At 52.0% G+C, this 22,887-nt stretch overlaps 1 protein-coding gene across 1 annotated transcript; it reads right to left on the reverse strand.

The window, feature by feature from the left end:
- Positions 1 to 11,758: 11,758 nt before the first annotated feature.
- Positions 11,759 to 12,679, reverse strand: LOC136993154 (olfactory receptor 14C36-like; the record flags this gene model as incomplete). The annotated part of the gene is made up of 1 exon (XM_067303165.1): positions 11,759 to 12,679. A coding segment is annotated over exon 1 (921 nt), but the record flags the coding sequence as incomplete, so codon positions are not given.
- Between the last annotated feature and the right edge of the window lie 10,208 nt (positions 12,680 to 22,887).

Here is a 22,887-nt window from a genome sequence, read left to right on the forward strand (position 1 = left end):
TGCAACCCAAATACACACAAGTGCATGCAGCCTGGGGCACACAGAGGAGCAGATGGAGACACACAAGCTGTCACAGGACTGAAACATGGTTGGAATAACTGAGATGTGGTGGGACCACTACCATGACTGGAGGGCTGTGATGGCATGGTACAATCTCTGCAGGCAAGACCGTTAGGGAAGATGAGCAGGGGGGATGCCCTTGGTGTGAAGGGACAGCTCAGATGGATGGAGCTCTTGCATGGGATGGACAAGGGTTTGGGTGAGAGCTTGTGCATGAGCATCAGAGTAAAGGTGATGTTGTGATGGGGGTTACAGACCAGCCGATGAGGGTGAGGAGGTGGATGCAGTCTCCTTTAAGCAACCTGAGGAAGTCAGTGGGTCACAGGGCCTGGTTCTTATGGGGGGACTTTAATCTCCCTGACATTCATTGGAAGGGCAAACAGCAGGGTGCAAGCAGTCCAGGAGATTTCTGGAGGGTGTCAGGGACAGCTTCCAAGCACAGCTCCCTGATGGGCCAGTAAGGGTGACACTCACCTGGATCTGGTACTCACACAAGGAAGCACAGATCAGGGCTGTGATAATCTGTGGAAACCTTGGCAGCAGTGACTATGGAATAGTGGAGTCCCAGATCGTGAGGACAATGAGGAATGCAATAAGGCGTTATGATAAGATGGCTAGACAACCGGGTGGGTAAAAAGCTGGTTGGATGATCAAGCTTCGAGGGTTTTTTTGTTTGTTTGTTTTTTGAATGGGTCATGCTTTACCAGGAAAGCAAGTAAAGATGGAGTATACAGGGGTCTATACTCGGACCTGTCTTGTCTGACAGGTTCACCAGTGACCTGGAGGATGCAACTCTCATCACATCTGTAGATGACACTTAGTCAGGAGGAAGAGTCATTTGTTTGAGGGCTGCCATTCAGATGGACCTCAGCAGGCAGGAGGAACGGACTGTCAGGAAATTCAACAAGGACAAATGCAGGTCCTGCCCCTGGGACAGACCAACACCCTGCAGTGATATGGGCTGGGGGGCACTCTGCAGAAAAAGGACCTGGGAATCTTTGTGGGCAGCAAGCTGAACATCACCAAGGAGATGGAGCCAGACTCTTCACTGTTGTGCGTGATGCAAGGGTGAAGGCCAATGGGCATTAGCTGAAACAAGAGAGGTTCAGGCTGGGTATAAGGAGAAACTTTTGACCCATCCAGAGAGTCAAGCACGGGGGCAGGTTGCCCTGAGAGGCTGTGCCATCTCCATCCTCAGAGGTTTTCAAGTCCGAAATGTGTAAAGCCCTGAGCAAACTGATCGGACCTGTTAGTTGACCCTGCTGTGGGAAGGAGGTTGGGCCAGAGACATCCTGGGATTCCTTCCAGATGGAATGATTCTGAATGTCCTTCCACCTCGAGTCTTCTCTTGATCTTGGGAAAACATTCAGCTTGCCTGTGATCATGGAAACAGATCTCACAAAAGTATGATCCGATCAACTGCATGTTCCCTCTCCTGCTCCAGTCAAAGTAATTCAGATTCGAGACTGCTTGGCCGCTACACCCAAATAGCCGTGATTGTTCTTTTGTTTCACCTTTTATTGCATTTTTCCCTCTTTTCCGCATTCCAGGTTCTTCTAACATCCTGATACCCTCCCATGCAGGCAGCTGACCCCTCTTTACCCTTTCCCCATTGACCCTGGATTTGCTTTCTTTGCACATTCACTTGGCTTTTCTGAGATGCTTGCCATGGTCATCCCTACCTTTGCCAGCAGTCCCTTTAAACAACTACCTCCTTTTATTATGCATAGTGTCCTGCAGGTCCTCCTGCTGTTATCCTGTCAGAGGAACCGCAAGACAGGATGAGCCCTCTGCACACACTCATTTACAGCTGACACAAGGGAGCTTCAGTCGAGAGGGGCCTTGAGAAACTTGGGGATTTGGCCAACAGAAACCTCATGCTGTTGTACAAGGAGCAGTGGCCAGTCCTACATCGGGTGGCAGAACAGCCCATGCATCAGGAGAGGCTGGCACCTGACTGTCAGAGGAGTGACCCTGAGGAGAAGGGCCTGGACATTACGAGGGATGCCATATGAGCCAGTGGTGCATGCTCACTGTAAATGAGGCCAGCTGCATACAAGGCTGCTTCAGGAAGCATGTGGCCACCCAGACAAGTGGAAATATTATCCCCCTCAACTCAGCCCTGGTGTGGCCGCATCTGGAATAGCACATCCCAGTGTGGGCTGCCCAGTGCTGGAGGAATGGGGAGCAACTGGAGGGGGGCCAGATGAGTCTTCCAAGATGGGGTTAGTGTGCTGAAGCACATGGCCTGTATGGAGAGGCTGAGGGACCTGGGCTTCTTCAGCCTGGTGAAATGGAGGCAAAGGGCAGTACAGTAGTAGCCTCTGAGTGCTTGAAAAGATCTTGGATCTCTTCTTGGGAGTGGGAAACAGCATGAGACAGAGAAAGCAGGCTAAAACAGGAACTCACAGCTCAGCTCCAGGGCAATAAGGCAGCATACAAGAAGCAGAAGAAGGGATATGCAGCAAAGGAGGAATTCAAAAAAATTGTCCAGTAAAGTAGGGATGGTGTAAGGGAAGCCAAAGCTTTCAGAGGGTAAACACTGGCAGGGGACATCAAAGGCATGAAGAAGAGCTGCTACTGCTTCAGGAATAGTAAAGAATAAAAGGAAAATGTTGGCTCCTTGCTGAAAGGGGGCAGAGAATCTAGTAAGAGCAGATGTGGGGAGGTCTGAGGAGCTCAGGGCCTTTTTGGCTTCTGTCTTCTCCAGCTAGGTATCCTGGGCTGTTGTGCCCAGAGTCAGGGCTCCAGATGAGAAAAGCAACCAGCAGGGGATGAGGGCTGAGTGAGGGATGACTTGCAAGAACTCCACCCCTACAAGTCAGTGGGCTTGGAACGGCTGCATCCAAGGACACTGAGAGAGCTAGCTGCTGTCATAGCAAGGCCGCCCTCTGTCATCCTTGAGAGGTCGTAGAGATGGGGTGTGGTCCCCTCACAATAAATGCAAAAAGGCAAATGTTACATCCACTCTCAAGAAAGGCCCAGAGGGCAACTCAGGGAACGACAGGCCATTCAGCCTCAACTGGTTGAGGAGTGTGTCATGGAGTGAGTCCACTCATTTCTGGGCACATGAGGGAGAAGAAGGTGATAGGAAAGAGGCAGCGTGGATTTGCTCAGGGTAAATTGTGCCTCACCAACCTGATTGCCTTCTAGGATTAAATAGCTCTATTTGTGTTTGGAGAGCAGAAAATGTCCTTCAACTTGATTTGAGCAAGGTGTTTGATACTGTCTTCCACAATATCCTTGTGGAATACAGTTTAGAAATTTACCACCTAGATGGCTGGACAACCAGATGACTTGATTAGTGACATGGAAGAGGCAATACTCACTATGCTTGTTGAGGACAAAAAAACTGCAGGGGACTCCAGCCATATGCTTGAGGGCTGCCATTCAGAGGGCCCTAGACAGGCAGGAGGAATGGGCTGTCAATACATGGAGTCCAGGGCATGAGTCACCTCTTCTGCATCCAGACCTCTTGCAGGCACATTAGAATATTACAGTCTAGAAGAGCAGACAGCTGGATGGGTAAAAAGCTGCTTGGAGGATCAGAGGCTCAGAGGGCAGTGGTGAATGGGTAGTAGTCTTCCTGGAAGCCAGGGAGAAGTGGAGCACCAGAGGGCCTCTCCAGGAACTTGTCCTGTTTATCATCTGTATCAGTGACATGGAAGAGGCAACACTCATCATGCCTGTAGATGAGAGCTGCCATTCAGAGGGACCTAGACAGGCAGGAGGAATGGGCTGTCAGCAACCTCATGGAATTCTACAAGGACAAATGTCATGTCCTGCACCTGCGATAAACCAACACCCCACTGTGTTACAGGCTGGGGCCTGAGGGCCTGGGGAACAGCTCTGTGGAAAAGGACCTGAGGGTGCTGGGGGACAGGAGGCAAAACATGAGCAGCAGCATTCCCTGGCAGCAAAGAAGGCCAGAAGCATCGTGGGCTGTATGAGCAGGAGCACAGGCAGGAGGTGGAGGGAAATGGTGATCGCCTTCTAGTCAGTATTCATTAGGCCACATCTAGAACCCTGCATCCAGGTTTGGGTTCCCAGAACAAGAAAGAGGTTGATAACTGGGAGCGAGTCTGGCCGAGGGCCCTCAGAGTAGTCGGGGAGCTGGAGCATTTGTTCTGTGAGGAAATGGGGCTCGTTCCACTTGGAGAAGAGATGTCTTTGGAGGGATCTCATAGCAGCCTTCCAATGGCTACAGGGAGGTCCTCAAGAAGGTGAGGACAGGCTCTTCACCAGGGTGCATGGTGGGAGGACAAGAGACAATGGGCATAAGTTGGAAGAAGAGACGTTCGTGCAGGAGATAAGGAAAAGCTTTTCCACTACGAGGATGGTGAAGCATTCGAAGTGGTTGCCCAGAGAAGCTGTGCAGTCTCCTCCCTTGGAGGCTGCCAACACCAGACTGGATGAAGCCCAGAGCAACCTGGTTTGACACCAGAGATGACCCTGCTGGGAGCAAGGAATTTGGACTGGAGACCTCCTGAGGTCCCTTCCACCCTGAAGGAGTCCATGATTATTTCCACTATCAATCTTCTCTTGTGGATGTCAGGGAAAGCACACAGGTGCCCTGTGACAGTGGAAGCAGGCCAGCTTTCTTCTCCTCCTCCACTCAGAATTGCTCAGATGCAGGGCTTCTTGGCAGGAATCCCCAAGACAGCCCTGAGCAATCCTTGGCTTCACTTGGAATTTCCTTTTACTTTTCTTCCCCCTCTTCTAAGTCTGTCTCTTTTACCATTCTGATCCCTTCCCATACGGCCCACCCCACCCCTGCTCACCTTTATACTCATTGGTGCTGTTTTGGTTTGATGGGTTTTTTTTGTTTGTTTGTTTCATTTTGACACAGAGGAGCTTCAGTCCCAAAGGATCTTGAGAAACTCGGGTGATTCGGACAACAGATACATCATGAAGTTTTCCAAGAGAAGTGTCAAGTCCTGTGCCTAGGTGGGAATGATCCTGTCTGTGAGGAGAGGTTGAGGGACTTGGCCTTCTTTATCCTGCTGAAGTGCAGGGAAAGGGCAGTAGTAGCCTGTGACTGCTTGAAGAGTGGTTTCAGAAAGATACCGTTTGGCTGTGGCTGTGGAAAAGATCCACAAACTGCATCTTGAGAGGTTCACACTGGACTTCAAGTCAAAAGAATGTCACTCGTAGGGCAGCGCTGCGGTGCAGCAGGTCACCCAGAGGGAGTCTGTAATCAGCCCCTGCCTTTGTGTTTCAAGGAAAAGCAAGTGAAGGCAGGAAGACATCAGGAGAGGCGGGGAGATCCCAGGGTGAGAGCAAGGTGGGGAAGCAGCTTGGGTGTGTACAGGCTGCAGGGAAAGAGGCACAGGCGTGGGAAAGCATAGGACAGCCTGTGGTGGAGACGGCTGAGGGCACTGCCAAGGCTGAAAGCTCCCAACACAGCTAGGTTTTGTCCTCTTGGCTATGGCTGGTGTCTCTGACACTGAGGTCCCCGAGAAGACGCTGTTTCCATAAAGCACTGTGGCCTTGCTGCCTCCTTGTCCCTTGGGAGCCCAGCAGGTGCCCTATCATGGTCCTGCACTTGACATTCTGCACCCCCACGCATACACTGCCCCCAGGAAGAGCCCTGAGCAATGCGTGATGGAAAGCATCACCCTACCCAGGGGCTGGCTGTCAGGGCCTGGTCACTCTGCTTGATAACACGCATCAAGGTTAACTTGGTATCACAGACACCCTCACATTGCCTTTGCCTACCTGTAATCAGGGCCTCCGACTTTCGGCTCTAATCAGCCCCTGGGGAGCCTTTGTTGGTAATGGCCCTCAGTGGGACTCATTATCTTTCCAAGACACTTGGGATATGCTTCTTGAGAGGTTGCTTCAGCCTCTTCTCTGTATCTGAGGTTCATGGGCTTAGCACCAAATACACCCGAGGGGCCATTAGAATGCAAAAAAAAAACCCTAAGGAGCCATGCCTCTTTCCATAATTTTCTTCAGTTTGACAATTCTTGTGGGGTTAATTGGAAAGTTTGCAGGAGTGTATTGAAATTAGGCAGATTTCAATGAGCACCTGAAAAGAAAGATGTCTGCTTCTAAAGCTTTCTTGATTCTTCAGTTCTCAGAATAAGTCACACCCTCATTCCCCAATTCATACTGACCCACAGTGTCTCCTAATGAAGTCAGGACATGTAGGCAAAGCAGTATTTTTGACAGGAGACCTGTATGGAGAACCTTCCTCGCCAGCTCCACAGCCTTGCCATTGCCCTCATCAGCCACTGGGGACTTCACATCACTCTTGTGAAAATCCAACCTTTTGGCACTCAAGTCTGTAGCTGAATGTTACAGCTCATGGGCACCAATTCCCACCTGCTTTCCTTCGAGAACTAGCTGCAGACAGACACAGAAGGGTTTGTCTTAAGAGCAAACAAGCAAATTATAATTTGGAGCCTTTTAATAAAAGATACAAAAAAGCACTCCTCAACTGTATGTCAAGTCCACGCTGCCTCCAGTGAGGTCCACTGCCCACAAGGCATAACCTTCCTTGAAATGTTTTCGACAGATAGATAGGAAAGGATAGACAAGAAACACAACAAAGGAGGTGGCTAAAGAGACAATGCAACTGCTGAAAGATGAGGCAAGCTTCAGACTCCCAGCAGCGCAGAGCAGCACCTGGAGGGTTGAGAGGTACCTGAACGGATAAAGAGCAAGGGGAAAAGGAAAACTGGGAAACTATGGGAAGTGCATATGCCCAGATCGTGTGATGCAAAGATGCCTTTAGAAATGACCAATTTAATCAGGACATGTGGAAATATGTGAGAGATCACTGAGATTACATCCACAGCCTAATAGACAGAGCAGTGGAAACACAAGGTCAAGGGCAGATCGATATTTCTTCTCCTGCGATTAATACCCTTCCTGAAGGTTTCCACTCTTTCATCATGTTCATTGAAGTAGACTAAAATAATCACCAATGGGCCCTCTCTAAGCACTGAAGGAAGACTGATTCCAGCATTACAAATTGTCTCATCAGACAATGGTTATGTGCAAGAGGTGGAAATGTCTAACTCTGGCAGCCCTGATGCCCATCTCTTAACAATTGACAAGAAACCCTCATTGCCAAACCCTCACACAGTTTTTACCACTGCCAAATATTTTTTCTTCTTTCTTATTAATTGGCAGCACCATTTTCATGCACTACAGGAATTAGCCTGTCTGTGCGAGTATATATATATGTATGTATGTATGTATATACACACATTATTCATCAAAATACATTTGCTACCAACACTCGGAATGGAGAAACTTTGTTCTGAGGAACTACTTTATTTTAACTGTCATGTTTCAGCTCTCTTCTTCTGCCTCTCTGGCCTTTCTTCTTCCTTTCACTATTCTCTCTTTACAGAGCACTCCAGGGAATGGTTCACTGAATCACAGCGCTTAGGGTGGACGACACCTCTGGACATCACCTAGTCCCAGCCACCCTGGTCAATGCAGAGGGAACTAGATGAGGTTGCCCAGGGCCTCCCCCCACTTATGCATTATCCACAAGGGTGCTGAGAGTGTGCTCCATCCACTGTGCAGGCCATTCATCAAGATGTTAAACAGTCCTGCCCCACATGTTGATCACTGAGGGATGCCACCAGGAACTGGCTGCCACTTGGAACTTGTACCACTGATCACAACGTTTCAGCCTGATGGCCCATTCAATCTTCCACCTGCCTTATGGTCCATTGATCAAGGGCTGAACTCAACAATTTGGCTCCAAGGAGACTCTGGGGGACTGTGCCAAAGGCTTTGCTAAAGGGAAGGTTCACAAAATCCCTGCAAAATCCCCCTTGTGCATGCAGGCATTTATCTTATGGTGGAAGGCAATCAGGTTGGTCAGGCATGCTTTCCATTTCCCCTTGGTCAACGCATGCTGCCTCTTCCAGGCCTTCTCCTTCCTATGCTTGGAGATGGTTTCCAGGAGGATTTGCTCCACCACCTTCCGAGGGACTGAGTTGAAGAGGACCAGCCTGTTGTCCAGATCCTCCCTCCTGCCCTCCTGCAAAATGGGTGTGATGTGTGCCTTTTCCCAGTCATCAGGAACCTCCCTGATTACCATGACATTTCACAGACAATTGGGAGCAGCGTTGCAGTGACTCCAGGCACCTCTCCCTGCACCCTGGGGTGCTTTCCGTCTGATCCTGTGGACCTGTGTGTGCCCACTGGGCAAAAGTCCTCCCCACCTGCATCTTCGTCCCCTTGGGTGAGGCTTTGCTAACACAGATGCTTCCAAAGGGCTCAGGGGCCAGGGAGGCCTGGCAGTAGACAGGATCATGAAAAGACAAGGTAAAGGAGTCAGTGAGCTCCTCAGACTTTCCCGTGTCCTTGTCACTATGTCCCCTGTCCCACTGAGCAGGGAGAACACACTTTCCTTGTGTTGCTGCCTTGTGCTGCCAGCGTCCTTGCACAAGCCCTTCAGGTTACCCTCCCCATCCCTTCCTAGCTCCAGCTCCAGCTCCAGCTCCAGCTCCAGCTCCAGCTCCAGCTCCAGCTCCAGCTGAGCTTTGGGTTGCCTAACTCCATCCCAAACAAGATGAAATCCTCTCTGCTGCAGTCCAGGGTGGTCATTCTGTTATTCCTCTCACCTCTCTACCATCTCATGGTCACTGCAGTGACAGCCAACCTCCACATTCACATCCCCATCCAGCCTGAGCTTCACACAAGAAATCAAGGGGAGGGTGTCACCATCTACTTAGGGGCGCAAACTACAGAGGTAGAGAAATCACACTGCAGAAAAGCTGGCTCTTCTCCCCTCACCACAGAGGGGATCCAGGCAATGGCCTTTCAGGTGGTTAAAGGTGGATGCCAAGAATTTCCACAGTAATGTAGGTATGCCTGAGGCAGTGCCTCCCAGGCTGCCCTTACAGGCAACAGGGAGGAGGAGGTGTTCACCTGCCTCCTTTGAGATGGTCACATAAAGCACAAAGGACTCCTGTCCCAGAGACATTTGCTCTGTGCTTGAAATGGCGCCTGAGATCATAGGTGTTCAGGATAGTTCAGGTTGAAGGGACCACAGGAGGCCTGTAGTGCAAGGTGCTGCTCAAAGCAGGGTCAGCTAGAGGGTCAGAAACCAAAAAATGCCCCTGCCAAAGGACTTCTGGGGGTGATACAGCAGGAGAAGGTAGTAGAGGGTTGACAGGGTGATCCCATGGACAAAAAGGTTTCTTTTTTCCCCTTCTCCTGAAAATGGCATCCTCACCTGTCCAGAAGGAAGAAGCTGGGACATGAACTTTGCCACTAACATGGAAGCAGAGAATCTCCTGAGTCCCTTACAGACAGAGGCTGGTCCAAAGGCCACCATCCCAATGGCACCCGACCTCGAGGCATGCCTGCCTTCTTGCTGGGCACCCTCCAGCCCCAGGCAGGAGGTGTACAGGGAACAGAGTGGGGTGTGCAGCCTGCAGCCCTGGCCACCCAGCAGCTGTGGTGGGACCCTGCTCTTCTAGATGAGACTGGGCTCTCCTGCATTTCCCCAGTGTGAAGCCTGCCTCCCCTCCAGCTGGGAATACAGCCTGGCAGAGAGGGCCAACATGGGAAACACGATCTCTGTTCCAGGGTGTGAAGAGAGAGGGGAGGGCAGAGGGGGATCTGCTCATGCCCTGGGCAGTGATTCCCTCCCTGCAGCCAGTACAGCCCTGCTGATGCCCTGTAACCTGTGAGCCCAGGAGATGGGACTCCGATCTGCTCTGGCTCTGAAGATTTCTCATCCCTTCAGACCCAGGATGCAAAGCACTGGTCTGCGGACACCTCATCTGTCAAAGGGCCTGAATGCCTGGTATGTTCCTTGGAACGACTCTCTGAGGACAGGCTTGACCAGGCAGTCCAAATGCCAGCAAGGCCTCAACCCCACAACAGTGTCCCCTGTCCCTCACTCTGCCTTCCAGCTGCTTCCTCCTAGAGGATTTGTGTCGGGAGGGACCACCAGAGATCTCCAGGAGCATGATCTGCTCTAGGCCGGGCTAACTTGACAGTTAGATCAGTTTGGTAGATGCTTTCTCCAGGAGAGTTTTTTTAAGATTTCCTGTCCCCTGCCCCAGTGCTACTCAACTACCATGGTTATTTCTTTGTTTTTTTTGCTAAACTCTTTTGAAATTTCCCTTACTGCATCTTCTCCTTTTTGTCTCTTGTCCTTTCCTCCCCTTGGCCCACACCCAGACCATCCTCTCTACTTTGACTGAGGACAATCACAGCCTCACCTCCAAGCACAGCCTTCCTGGGATCTCCTGGGACCACCCAGGCAGGTCGTGGTAGCCAGCTGCAAGCAGAGCTGTGTGCTGCAGATCCCTAGGTGGTCTTAGACGAGAATGTATGGAGACATAACATGATCCAGGGCAGAGCCTGCGAGCCAGTGCCACAGCACAGGTGGGGGCAGCTGGCATGAGAGGAGAAGACCTCCAGCAGCTCCTCTCCACACCTGGGCAGGGAGTGATGCACCCGGCAGTGCTCCTGAGAGAGGATGGTGAAACAGGACGGGCGGCACCGTGAGGTGTATTGCTGGGCACCAACCATCTGTGCTGGGTCTGGGAGTCCTGGCAAGTGGTGCTGGTGGCAGTAGCCCTCGAGGAACCTTCAACCCTGCTAGCAGCAGCGAGTCCCCACCATGACCGTCAGGAGCTTCTGGAGTGTTGTGGCTCCCATCAGCACCTCATCTCTCCAGTGGCCAAGCCCTGCTGCCCTGCACATGGCCCCATGACCCCACTGTGTGGGCACCCCACAGGACAGGATGGATTTCGAGGTGGGGAAACATCCTGCAGGCATGGTCCCCATGACAGCCCTTGTTGCCGCGTCCCCCTCAGCCCTCCTGCCGGGCAGCCTTCCACCAGCCCCCACCCCCTGTCCAGCCATGTCCCTGTCCCCCCAGCATTAGCAGAAAGCCATGCTTTGTGGTCTGATGAGGTCTGGGCCCACAGAGAGGCCAGGAAGGGTGGCCATTCCCCCCATACAGGTGCTTAGCCCAGCAGGCAGATGGAGCTGGTCACAATCAAAGATCACCCCTCACCAGGACCACAGGGAATGGCCAGTGATGGAAATGGCTGGTATGAGATGCTGGGTGTGTGAGGAGTTTGCTGGGACAGTTTCTCCTCTCTGTTCATACAGCAACAGGATGGGCTGCATCTGTGTTCTGCCTGACGCTGTTTGAGGTCCCCCATGGGAGGAGGATGGTCTACAGGCACAGGAGATGGCCCCAGGATTTCTTCTGCATGCTCCCTGACAGCCCTGCAGAAGACCCAGCAGAGGGCTTGTCCTCCCAGGGATCACAGCTGGATGCCCAGTCCTTCAGCTTGCCGTGGAGCCTTGTCCGGGGGTGACTTTTAGGGTAAGGACCACTACGCAGGGTAGGAAAGATTGTCTCAAGGAAATGTGCTGAGGACAGCACGTGAGCGACAGCAGCTTTGGAGGAAGAGCCCAGCCTTCAGGCACTGCACCTGCAAGAACCTATTTTATTAGAGAAATGCTATGATGGAGTCAGCTCTGACCCAGTGTTGGACACAACTTTATATGGGCACCAGGTGGGACAGAGCAGTCTCAGTGAAGGTGGAATGAATCCAACCATTGGTGTAGCAACATGGTAGCAAACAATAATAACAACAGGAATAATAGTCATAATAAAAATAAGTGAACAAACAAAGCTCAGTCCTCGTACGGGACACAGGGGGAGTCATTTGTGGAGAGCAATGTTACCACTGCTGAAAAATGTCCATGAAATCACTTTCCTCAGGGCATCTTTCAGCTCCTTGTTCCTCATGCTGTAGATGAGAGGGTTCAGTGTTGGAGGCACCAACGCGTACAGAACACTCACCACCAGATCCATAGCTGGGGAGGAGATGGAGGGGGGCTTCAGGTAGGCAAAGATGATAGTGCTGACAAACAGGGAGACCACGGCCAGGTGAGGGAGGCACGTGGAAAAGGCTTTGTTTCGGCCCTGCTCAGAGGGCATCCTCAGCACAGCAGTGAAGATCTGCACGTAGGACAGCACAATGAAAATGAAACACCCAAAGACTAAACAAAGACTAACCACCAGAAGCCCAACTTCCCTGAGGTAGGAGTCTGAGCAGGAGAGCTTGAGGATCTGGGGAACTTCACAGAAGAACTGGTCCACTGTGTTGTCTTGGCAGAGTGGTATGGAAAATGTATTAACAGTGTGCATCACAGAATAGAGAAAACTAGTGCCCCAGGCAGCTGCTGCCATTTTGACACAAGCTCTGCTGCCCATGATGGTCCCATAGTGGAGGGGTCTGCAGATGGCAACATAGCGGTCATAGGCCATGACTGTGAGAACAGAATACTCTCCTGTTGACAAGAAGAAAACCAGGAAGACTTGAGCAGCACATCCTGAGTAGGAAATGGCCCTGGTGTCCCACAGGGAATTGGCCATGGATTTGGGGACAGTGGTGGAGATGGTGCCAATGTCAAGGAGGGAGAGGTTGAGGAGGAAGAAGTACATGGGGGTGTGGAGGCGGTGGTCGCAGGCTACAGCTATGATGATGAGGCCGTTGCCCAGGAGGGCAGCCAGGTAGATGCCCAGGAAGAGCGAGAAGTGCAAGAGCTGCAGCTCCCGTGTGTCCGCGAATGCCAAGAGGAGGAACTCGTTGAGGGAGCTGCTGTTGGACATTTTAGTATCTCCGGGCATGGGGGACTGTGCAAAGAAGAAAAGACACGGAGAAGTTAGAAGAGACTTTTCAAGCACAAAACCCCCAAATGTTGCAGTTCTCTCTTTCAGCTGGAGGATGATCGTGGTCATATGTTGCACTAGAAGGAAACAAGCCCCTGCTGAGAGCACACCAGTCCACTTTCAAAGTGCACATCTCCAAACTTCTCACCCTTTCTCCGGGCACCTGAGGGAGCTCTCCACACTCTCCTTCTAGCCAAGGACACACAGGGCTCTTTTCAGATGCCCACATACAGCCTCCCACCACCAGCTCCATACTCTCAGCATCTCTGCACCTTCCTCATGGGTCTCTCAGATATCACAGAGGTGCTATGAGACAGCAGTGCCTTTCTAGGGGGCAGGTCAGAGCCTGGCAGGACACCACAGGGAAACCGTCAAAGGACCTTTAGGATTGAAAATGGGCTCTCCTTAAAGGAGAGTCAGCTCATTTCTGAACCTCACTGACTGCATTTTCTGGAGCTCCACAAGTCAGAAGGGGACTGGGGCCACCTCATTCCCATGCAGACCCCTCTGTTCCACAACTTGCAGCATCAGTGTCTGAACTGCAGCTGAAATCCCCCAACCCCAGAAAACCCCTAAACAAGAAGAGGAGCAGCATGGCTACGAGGGGAAACAAGGAGCAACACCATGATCGTGCTGCCAAGGGAGGCAAGGAGAGAGACAGAGAGGCATTCTGGAAAGCCTTCACCTTAGCTAGCTGGGCATGCCACCTCGCAGATGGTGACATTGCAGGGCAGTCGCTCTCAGCCCCTTTGTCAGGCAGCCCAAAATGGGCCCATAGCAGGAGAGATGCCCCTCTCCTCTGGCAGAGGTCTGGCTGCAGAGGAGGTGGCTCATGCCCTGCACTTCCCTCTCATTCCCTGCCCATCTCTGCTGCCTGAAGCTGTCCCTGCTGGCAGCTCTTTCTCTGTCACAACATCTTCTCCCACTCAGTGCTCACACCCGCTGTGTGCTCACTTCTGCCCTGCAGAAACCTCCCGCATCAGGGCACTCTCTAGGGGCATCTCTGTGCATGCACGTCCTAACGAGCAGGTCACATAAACTCCTGTGAGGCCACAGAAGTGATGTGGATGCTGCCTGTAGGCTAAGGTGGGGATGAGGCAGCTTCCTAAGTTTTCCCAGTGACATATTAATCTCTCAGAGTGAAGGTTTAGGAGTCCCACTTCCTTGACAAAACAGAAACCACATTCCTTCATTCTCCCTGCCAAAATTAGGAAACTGAAAGTGCAGATACCTGAAGAAAAGCTCCTTCCCTTTCTAGTAGCCCTTCTCTTGGTCTCCTCTTGAAAAGACCCCTTGCACATCTCCTGTGCATGAGCTAGAGCTGTGCGCAGACCTGACCCACGCAGCACCCTCTCAGCAGGAGAATGAACCTGCCCTGCCGGGGCTGGCTCCTCTCACCGAGAGTTTCTCCCCACACTGCTTTGGAAAGCTCCCTGGGCAGGCTGAGGGCTGACTCTCACACGCAGCAGAGTCAGTGCCCCGGGCACACAGCACCCTGGGGTGCAGGGACACTGCTCTGAATCACAGCCCTGCACAGACCTGTGTGTGCTCCCTGGCTCCACACCCTGCAGCCACCCCTGGCAGAATGGAGCTGCACGCCCTGTCCCTCTGATGGTATGGCAGTGAATCCCTGCGCTGAAGCATCTCCTCCTCTGCCTATACGCTGCAGGAGGCAGGAGAGCAATCCTTAAAAAGCCTATCAGTTATGGGATGGGATGGGTTTGGAAGACCCCTCCAGGAACCTCAGTAGCATTGCCCTGCAGCCGGAGACTTACAGTGTCAAGGGCTGTGAAGATTTCTCCCACAAGGAGCTCTCCTCTCTCCTCTCACTCCACACTGCCTTCCACTTCTCACTGTCTTGTGTCCTCTCATGTCAGCAGCAGCAGGCAGTGCCCAGAGCCCTGCTGCTCTTTGCAGAGAAGCTGCTCCTGCACACAGCTGTGTCTGGGCAGCACTGCTCGCTTGCCATAAACTCCCTCCATTCCTGGAGCCTGTCCCCATGCTGGAACAAAGGCCCAGCTGAGCTCATGAATTTCTCTGTCCCTTGGGCTCCCTCCTCCTGGGAAATGTTCACTCCAATAAACCAAAATAATCACCAGTGGGCCCTCTCTAAGCACTGAAGGAAGACTCATTCCAGCATTACAGATTGTTTCATCAGAGCATGGTTATCTGCAAGAGGTGGAAATGTCCCACTCTGGAAACCCCTATTCCCATCTCTTAACTAGGCAGGACATGTAGAAAGAACCAAGAAGGGAGCTGATTGACACCTGGTTCAGGTGCTGACTCAGATGAGTCAATGTGGGCACCTCATTCTGTTTTGGAAGGCCCTGGACTGGAGTGGGATTCAGCAAACTCCTGTGAACTCCACAAACACACAGCAGGTGGGATTCCCCTTGCCCAAGCTGAAGTGAGCACCACACAGATGTCTGCATGGGAGCTCTTTCTGTAAGCTCCCATTGTAATCACATGAAATGGAGGGTGGGAGTCAGTTGCTCACACACAAACACCTGGTGACATTGGAAGAGACAGAGGTGGTCCCAGGCATGTGCCAGTGTCTTCTTGCTCTGATGGAGCAACTGGGACACCCACATCCTTCTAGAGCATGATTTGGGGGCCAGGTGCAGAATTCCCTTGGTCATCTCAAATGACACTAGATACCCACTACTGTTAGAGCACCCCTCACTATGATGCTGAGACACATGGAGATGCCTACAGTGCAAACTGCTAATGTAATTCAGTGCAGACACTTGATGTAATGACATAGAAACAGGCTGGCAGGGCCATGCCAGATGCCTGGGGTTTCTAGCACAACTGCATGGATGGGACCTATGGGAAAACCATGCCCCTTTGGAGTGGTTGCTGGGCAGACAACCCAGGTTATCTCAGGCTTTCCTACCTGTGCCCAGAGAACTGAATCCCACCACTGCCTTTAGGCAAAGTCCACCCCGACTGCATTCAAGCGTGCTGCATAAATGGGAGGCACATCACACCAAGGTCTCTGCTCTAGTCTCTGCACTTTCAAACCTTTTTTATTCTTCTCTTCTGAAACTCTTCTTACACCTGGACAACATGAACTGGGACTGTGCTAATGATGACCTCAGGGTGCCTGGATCACAGGCTGCCCAGGCCCAGGGACTTCTTCTGTGGCACCTTGTCCTGCCTGCAGATCGCTTCACCTCTGTCACAGGCCCCAAGGTGCTTCCAATCAGCTCAGGCAGGCAACCCTTCTCCTTCCAGGTCTGCACAGCCCAGCTCTGTTTCTCGCTGGCCTTGGGCACTGCAGGCTTTGCTCTCTCAGTGGGAACCTCCTTGCACCATTACATTGCCACCTGTTATCTAGGCCAGCATGGCTCTGCTCTGAAGTGGGGTCATTGCACACATGGTGTCCTTGGCTCACAGTAACATGTTTCACCACGACCAGTCTGTTCTCTGTGCCACAGCTGAGGCTCTGCAACCCAAATACACACAAGTGCATGCAGCCTGGGGCACACAGAGGAGCAGATGGAGACACACAAGCTGTCACAGGACTGAAACATGGTTGGAATAACTGAGATGTGGTGGGACCACTACCATGACTGGAGGGCTGTGATGGCAGGGTACAAGCTCTGCAGGCAAGACCATTAGGGAAGATGAGCAGGGGGGGATGCGCGTTATGTGAAGGGACAGCTCAGATGTATGGAGCTCTTGCATGGGATGGACATGAGTTTGGGTGAGAGTGTGTGCATGAGCATCAGAGTAAAGGCATTGTTGTGATGGGAGTTACAGACCACCCGATGAGGGTGAGGAGGTGGATGCAGTCTCCTTTAAGCAACCTGAGGAAGTCAGTGGGTCACAGGGCCTGGTTCTTATGGGGGGACTTTAATCTCCCTGATATTCATTGGAAGGGCAAACCGCAGGGTGCAAGCAGTCCTGGAGATTTCAGGAGGGTGTCAGGGACAGCTTCCAAGCACAGCTCCCTGATGGGCCAGGAAGGGTGATGCTCACCTGGATCTGGTACTCACACAAGGAAGCACAGATCAGGGCTGTGATAATCTGTGGAAACCTTGTCTGCAGTGACTATGGAATAGTGGAGTCCCAGATCGTGAGGGCAGTGAGGAAGGACAATAGTAGTGTACACACTCCAGCCATCAAAGGAGGAAACTTTGTCCTCTCCAGGGGACTGGTGGGGGATCCCAATGGAGGCAGCTCTGAGGGGCAATGGAGCTTATGAAAACCAGCAGGTCTTTAAGGACAGCAGCCACCAAGCACAAGGACAGTCCATAGTGATACCCATTAGAACTAGGAGACATCCTGGGAGATCAGCTTGGTTAAACAGGATGCTGTTGTCCACCAAAGTAGGGATGGTGAAACCAAAGCTCCCCGAGTGTAGACACTTGCAGCAGATATCAAGGGCATGAAGAAGAGCTGCTACTACTCCGCTAACAGAGACAGAATAAGCAAAGAACACCTGGTCTCACTGCTGAATGGGGCAGGGGCTCTAGTAATAGCAGATGCAGATAGCTCTGAGGAGCTCGGTGCCTTCTTGGCTTCAGTCTTCACCAGCAAGGTCTCCTGAGCTGTTGTGCCTCAAGTCAGGGCTCCAGAAGAGAAAAACAGCCAGCAGGGGATGAGGGTTGACTGAGGGATTGCTTGTAAGTACTCAGCCCATGCAAGTCTCTGGGATGGGATGGGCTGCATCGAAGGACACTGAGAGGGCTGGCCAACTACATAACAAGCCAGTCTCTATCACCTTTTGAAAGGTTGTGTAGATCAAGGGAGGTCCCAAAGACCAGAAAAAAGGAATGTGTTCTGCCCATCTTCAAAAAAGGCCACAAGGACAACCTGGGGAGCTGCAGGCCCTTCAGCCTCACTTTGGTGAGGAGTGTGTTATGCAGCAAATGCTCTCACATCATATTTTTGGGCACAGGAAGAATGTGCCTGGGAACAGTCAGCATGGATTCACTGAAGGTAAATCATTCCTGCACAACCTGATTGCCTTCTGTGATAAAAGACCTGTGATTGTGGAGGAGCAGAAAGTACTAGATGTCATTTACCATGATTTTAGCAAGGTGTTGGACACTGTCTCCATGAATATTCTTGAATACAATAAGGCATCATGATGAGATGGGTAGACACTCGGGTGGAAAAAAAGCTGTTTGGATGATGGAGCTCAGAGGGTTTTTTGAATGGGTCATGCTTTACCAGGAAGCCAGGTAAAGGTGGAGTATGCAGGGGTCTCTACGTGGACATGTCTTGTCTGACAGGTTCACCAGTGACCTGGAGGATGCAACTCTCATCACGTTTGTAGATGACACCTCATCAGGAGGAAGAGTCACAAGTTTGAGGGCTGCCATTCAGAGGGACCTCAGCAGACGGGAGGAACGATCTGTCAGGAACTTTGTGAAATTCAACAAGGACAAATGCAGGTCCTACACCTGGGAGAGACCAACACCCTGCAATAATACAGGCTGGGGAGTCTGTGGACAGGGAGCTGAACATCAGCCAGCAGCTTGCCCTAGCAGCAAAGGAGGCCACAGTGTCCTGGGCGGCGTGAACAGGAGCACAGCCAGGAGATGGAGGGAAGTGATTATCCCCCTCTACTCAACACTCATTAGAGCCCATCTAGATACTGCGTCCAGTTGGGGCTGCCTGTAGAAGAACACTGTTGATAACATGGAGTGAGCTCAGTGGCAGGCCCCCAAGGTGGTTGGGGGCTGGAGCACTTGCCTTGAGAGGACAGGCTGAGGGAATGGGTTGGTTCAGTGCAGAGAAGGGAAGGTTTTGGGGGGGACTCATAGCAGCTTCCCAAGTGAAGTTTGTCACTGATAATGAACCAGGTTTTTACAGGAATTCATGGCAGGAGAATGAGAGGCAACGGTTATAAGCTGAAACAAGTGCAGTCAAAACTGTGTATAGGGAAGAAAAATCAGTGAGGATCCTGAAGCATTTGAAGTGGGGTCCAGAGGGATTATGGACTCTTTATTCTTGGAGGCTTGCAGGATGCAGCTGGACAAAGGCCTGAGGAACTTGGTGTGAATTCAGTGTTGATCCCTATGTGAGCAGGAGGCTGGACTAGAGTCCTCCCAAGGTCCCTTGCAGCCTGAATGATTTGGTGATTTTGTCCTCTCTGGTGATAGCCACTGCAATTCTTGCAGGCAGCAAATCCTTTCCTGCATGTGGGTTAGCACCTAACATGGCCTCCCCAGAACCAGCCCCTCCTAGTGGTGTGAGGTTGCCTCTTGGGCCTGAAAGTTTTTCAGTTCAAGGTTTCATTATGAGTGACTGCTTGTCCAGAGTGAGTCCTCTTCACAGCCTACAACACCTGTACATTACAACATGATGCCAAATGAGTGTGACATATGCAGAAAGTCATGGCATGAGGGTGATCGCACTCTAACATCCATGAGGTCCTTTGCTGATCTACTAATACAGAGAAGGACTGGAAAAGCCTTAAAGCTCCTAGGCACACACAGGTAATGTTGACTTTGTCACTATGGGAGGTGAGGGAGCTGTGTTTGTTCAGCCTGGAGAAGAGAAGGATTTGGGAAGACCTAATAACAGCCTCCCCATACCTACCAGGACATCATCAAGGAGATGGAGCCAGGCTCTTCACCATTGTGCATGATGTGAGGGTGAAGGCTGATGGGCATTAGCTGAAAGAAGAGAGGTTCAGGCTGGGTGTAAGGAGAAACTTTTGACCCATCCTGGCAGCCAAGCACTGGGGCAGGCTGTTCTGAGAGGCTGTGCCATCTCCATCCTCAGAGGTTTTCAAGTCCTCAGTGAGTAAAGCCCTGAGAAATCTGGACTTGATAGCTGACCCTGCTGTGGGAAGGAGGTTGGGCTAGGGATATCCTCAGGTCCCTTCTAGCCTGAAAGATTCTGCATTTCCTTCCACACTGCGTCTTCTCTTTTTGACCTTAGGGAAAACCTTCAGCTTCCCCATGACCATGGAAGTATGTCAGAAGCAAATATTACCAGACCAAGTGCATGTTCGTTGTCCTGCTCCAGTCAGAGTCCTTCAGGTTCAGGACTGCTTGGCAGCTACCCCCAAATAGGCATGATTTTTCTTTTGCTTCACCTTTTATTGAACTTTTACCTCTTTTGCACCTTCCAAGTTCTTCTCTTTTAACATCCTCATACCCTCCCATGAGGTCAGCCAACTCCTCTTTAGCCTTTCCCCCTTGACTCTGGATTTGCTTTCTTTGCACATTCACTTGGCTTTTCTGAGATGCTTGCCATGGTGATGCCTACCTTTGCCAGCAGTCCCTTTAAACGACTACCTCCTTTTATTATGTGGAGTATCCTGCAGGTCCTCCTGCTGTTATCCTGTCAGAGGCACCGCAAGACAGGATGAGCCCTCTGCACACACTCATTTACAGCTGACACAAGGGAGCTTCAGTCGAGAGGGGCCTTGAGAAACTTGGGGATTTGGCCAACAGAAACCTCATGCTGTTGTACAAGGAGCAGTGGCAGGTCCCACATCAGGGAACAGAACAGCCCATGCATCAGGAGAGGCTGGCACCTGACCGTCAGAGGAGTGACCCTGAGGAGAAGGGCCTGGACGTTACGAGGGATGCCGTATGAGCCAGTGGTGCACGCTCACTGCAAATGAGGCCAGCTGCATACGAGGCTGCTTCAGGAAGAGTGTGGCCACCCAGACAAGTGGAAATATTATCCCCCTCAACTCAGCCCTGGTGTGGCCGCATCTGGAATAGTGTGTCCCAGTGTGGGCTGCCAGTGCTGCAGGAATGGGGAGCAACTGGAGAGGGTCCAGAGGAGTCTTCCAAGATGGGGTTGGGGGCCTCCAGGAGAGGTTGAGGGACCTGGGCTTCTTCAGCCTGGTGAAATGGAGGCAAAGGGCAGTACAGTAGTGGCCTCTGAGTGCTGGAAGAGATCATGGATCTTTTCTTGGTAGTGGGAAACAACATGAGGAGGGGAAACCAGGCTAAAACAGGAACTCACAACTCAGCTCCGGGGCAATAAGGCAGCAGATGTAGGTAGGTCTGAGGAACTCGGGGCCTTTTTGGCTTCAGGCTTCTCCAGCTAGGTATCCTGGGCTGTTGTGCCTAGAGTCAGGGCTCCAGAGGAGAAAAGCAACCAGCAGGGGATGAGGGTTGAGTGAGGGATGACTTGCAAGAACTCTACCCCTACAAGTCAGTGGGATTGGAATGGTTGCACCCAAGGACACTGAGAGAGCCGGCTGCTGTCATAGCAAGGCTTACCTCTGTCATCTTTGAAAGGTCGTGGAGATGGGTTGAAGTTCCAGTAACTGCAGAAAGGGAAACGTTACATCCATCTTCAAAAAAGGCCCAGAGGACAACCCAGGGAACAACAGGTCATTCAGCCTGGTTGAGGAGTGTGTCATGGAGTGAGTCCACTCATTTCTGGGCACATGAGGGAGAAGAAGGTGATAGGGAAGAGTCAGCATGGATTGGCCCAGGGTAAATTGTACCTCACGTGCCTGATTGCCTTCTAGGATTGCATAGCTCTGTTTGTGATTGGAGAGCAGAAAATGTCTTTCAATGTGATTTGAGCAAGGGGTTTGACACTGTCTCCCGCAATATCCTTGTGGAATACAATTTAGAAATGTACTGCCTAGATGGCTGGACAACCAGATGGCTAAAGAACCTGTTCGACGATTAGGCTCAGAGGGCAGTGATGAATAGGTAGTACTCTTCCTGGAGGCCAGGGAGAGGAGGAGCACCACAGGGTCTCTCCAGGAACCTGTCCTTTTCAATGACTTCATTAGGGACATGGAAGAGGCAATATTCATCATGCACGCTGAGGACAAAAAACTGCAGAAGGGCCCAGCCATATGTTGGCCCCTCCCCCAGTGCTGCTCAACTACCATGATTATTTCTTTATTTTTTTCCTTCAACTCTTTTGAAATTTCCCTTACTGCATCTTCTCCTTGTTGTCTCTTGTCCTTTCCTCCCCTTGGCCCCCACACAGACCATCCCACCAACTTTGACTGAGGACAATTACAGCCTCACCTCCAAGCACAGCCTTGCTGGGAGCTCCTGGGACCATGCAGGCAGGCTGTGGTGGCCAGCTGCAAGCAGAGCTATGTGCTGCAGATCTGCACATGGTCTCAGAGGAGAGCTAATGGAGACATAACATTATCCAGGGCAGAACCTGTGGGCCGATGCCAGGGCAGAGCTGGGGCAGCTGGCATGAGAAGAGAAGCCCTCCAGCAGCTCCTCTCCACACCCTCGCAGGGAGTTTTGCACCCAGTGGTGCTCCTGAGAGTGGACGGTGACAAAGGATGGGGGGCACTGTGAGCTGCATTGCTGGGCACTGACCATATGTGCTGGGTCTGGGAGTCCTGGCAGGTGGTGTCGGTGGCAGCAGCTCCCGATAAACCCCCGACCCTGCTAGCAGCAGTGAGTTCCCTTCATGACTGTGGGAGCTTCTGGGGTGTCACGGCTCCCATCTTCCTCCTGTCCCTGTGCTGGTTCAGCCCTGCTGCCCTCCATGTGGCCCCATGGCCCCACTGCACCGACACTGCAGAGGACAGGGTGCATTCAGGGGTGGGGAAGTGTCCTCCAGGCATGGTCTCCATGACAGCCCTGAGTGCTCTGTCCCCCAAAGTCCTTCTGAAGCCTCCCATCAGTCCCAAGGTCCTGCTCAGCCTTGATCCTGTCCCCTGGGGTTGGCAGAAGGCCATGCTCCGCAGTCTGCTGGCGTCTGAACCCAAAGGGAGAGGCCAGGCAGGACCGGCCATTCCCCCCAAACAGGTGCTGAGCCCAGCAGGCAGACAGAGCTGGTCACATTCAAAGATTACCCCTCACCAGGACCTCGGGGAACGGCCAATGCTGGAAATAGGTGGTATGAGGGTCTGGGTGTGTGAGGAGTTTCCTGGGACAGTTTCTCCTCTCTGTTCATGCAGCAACAAGCTGTGCTGGATCTATGTTCAGACAGACCCTGTTTGAGGGTCCCCCATGAGAGGAGGATGGCCTACAGGCCCAGCAGATGGCCTCAGGACCTCCTCTGCATGCTCCCTGCCAGCCCTGCCGAGGACCCGGCACAGGGCTCCTCCTCCCAGGGCTCACAGCTGGACATCCAGTCCTCCAGCTTGGCATGGAGCCTTGTCTGGGGGTGACTTTTGGGGTAAGGACCAGCACACAGGGTGGGGGAGATTGTCTCAAGGAAATGCGCTGGGGACAGGG

Source organism: Apteryx mantelli, chromosome 11 (genome assembly GCF_036417845.1).
Source record: "Apteryx mantelli isolate bAptMan1 chromosome 11, bAptMan1.hap1, whole genome shotgun sequence".
Taxonomy (NCBI): Eukaryota; Metazoa; Chordata; class Aves; order Apterygiformes; family Apterygidae; genus Apteryx; species Apteryx mantelli.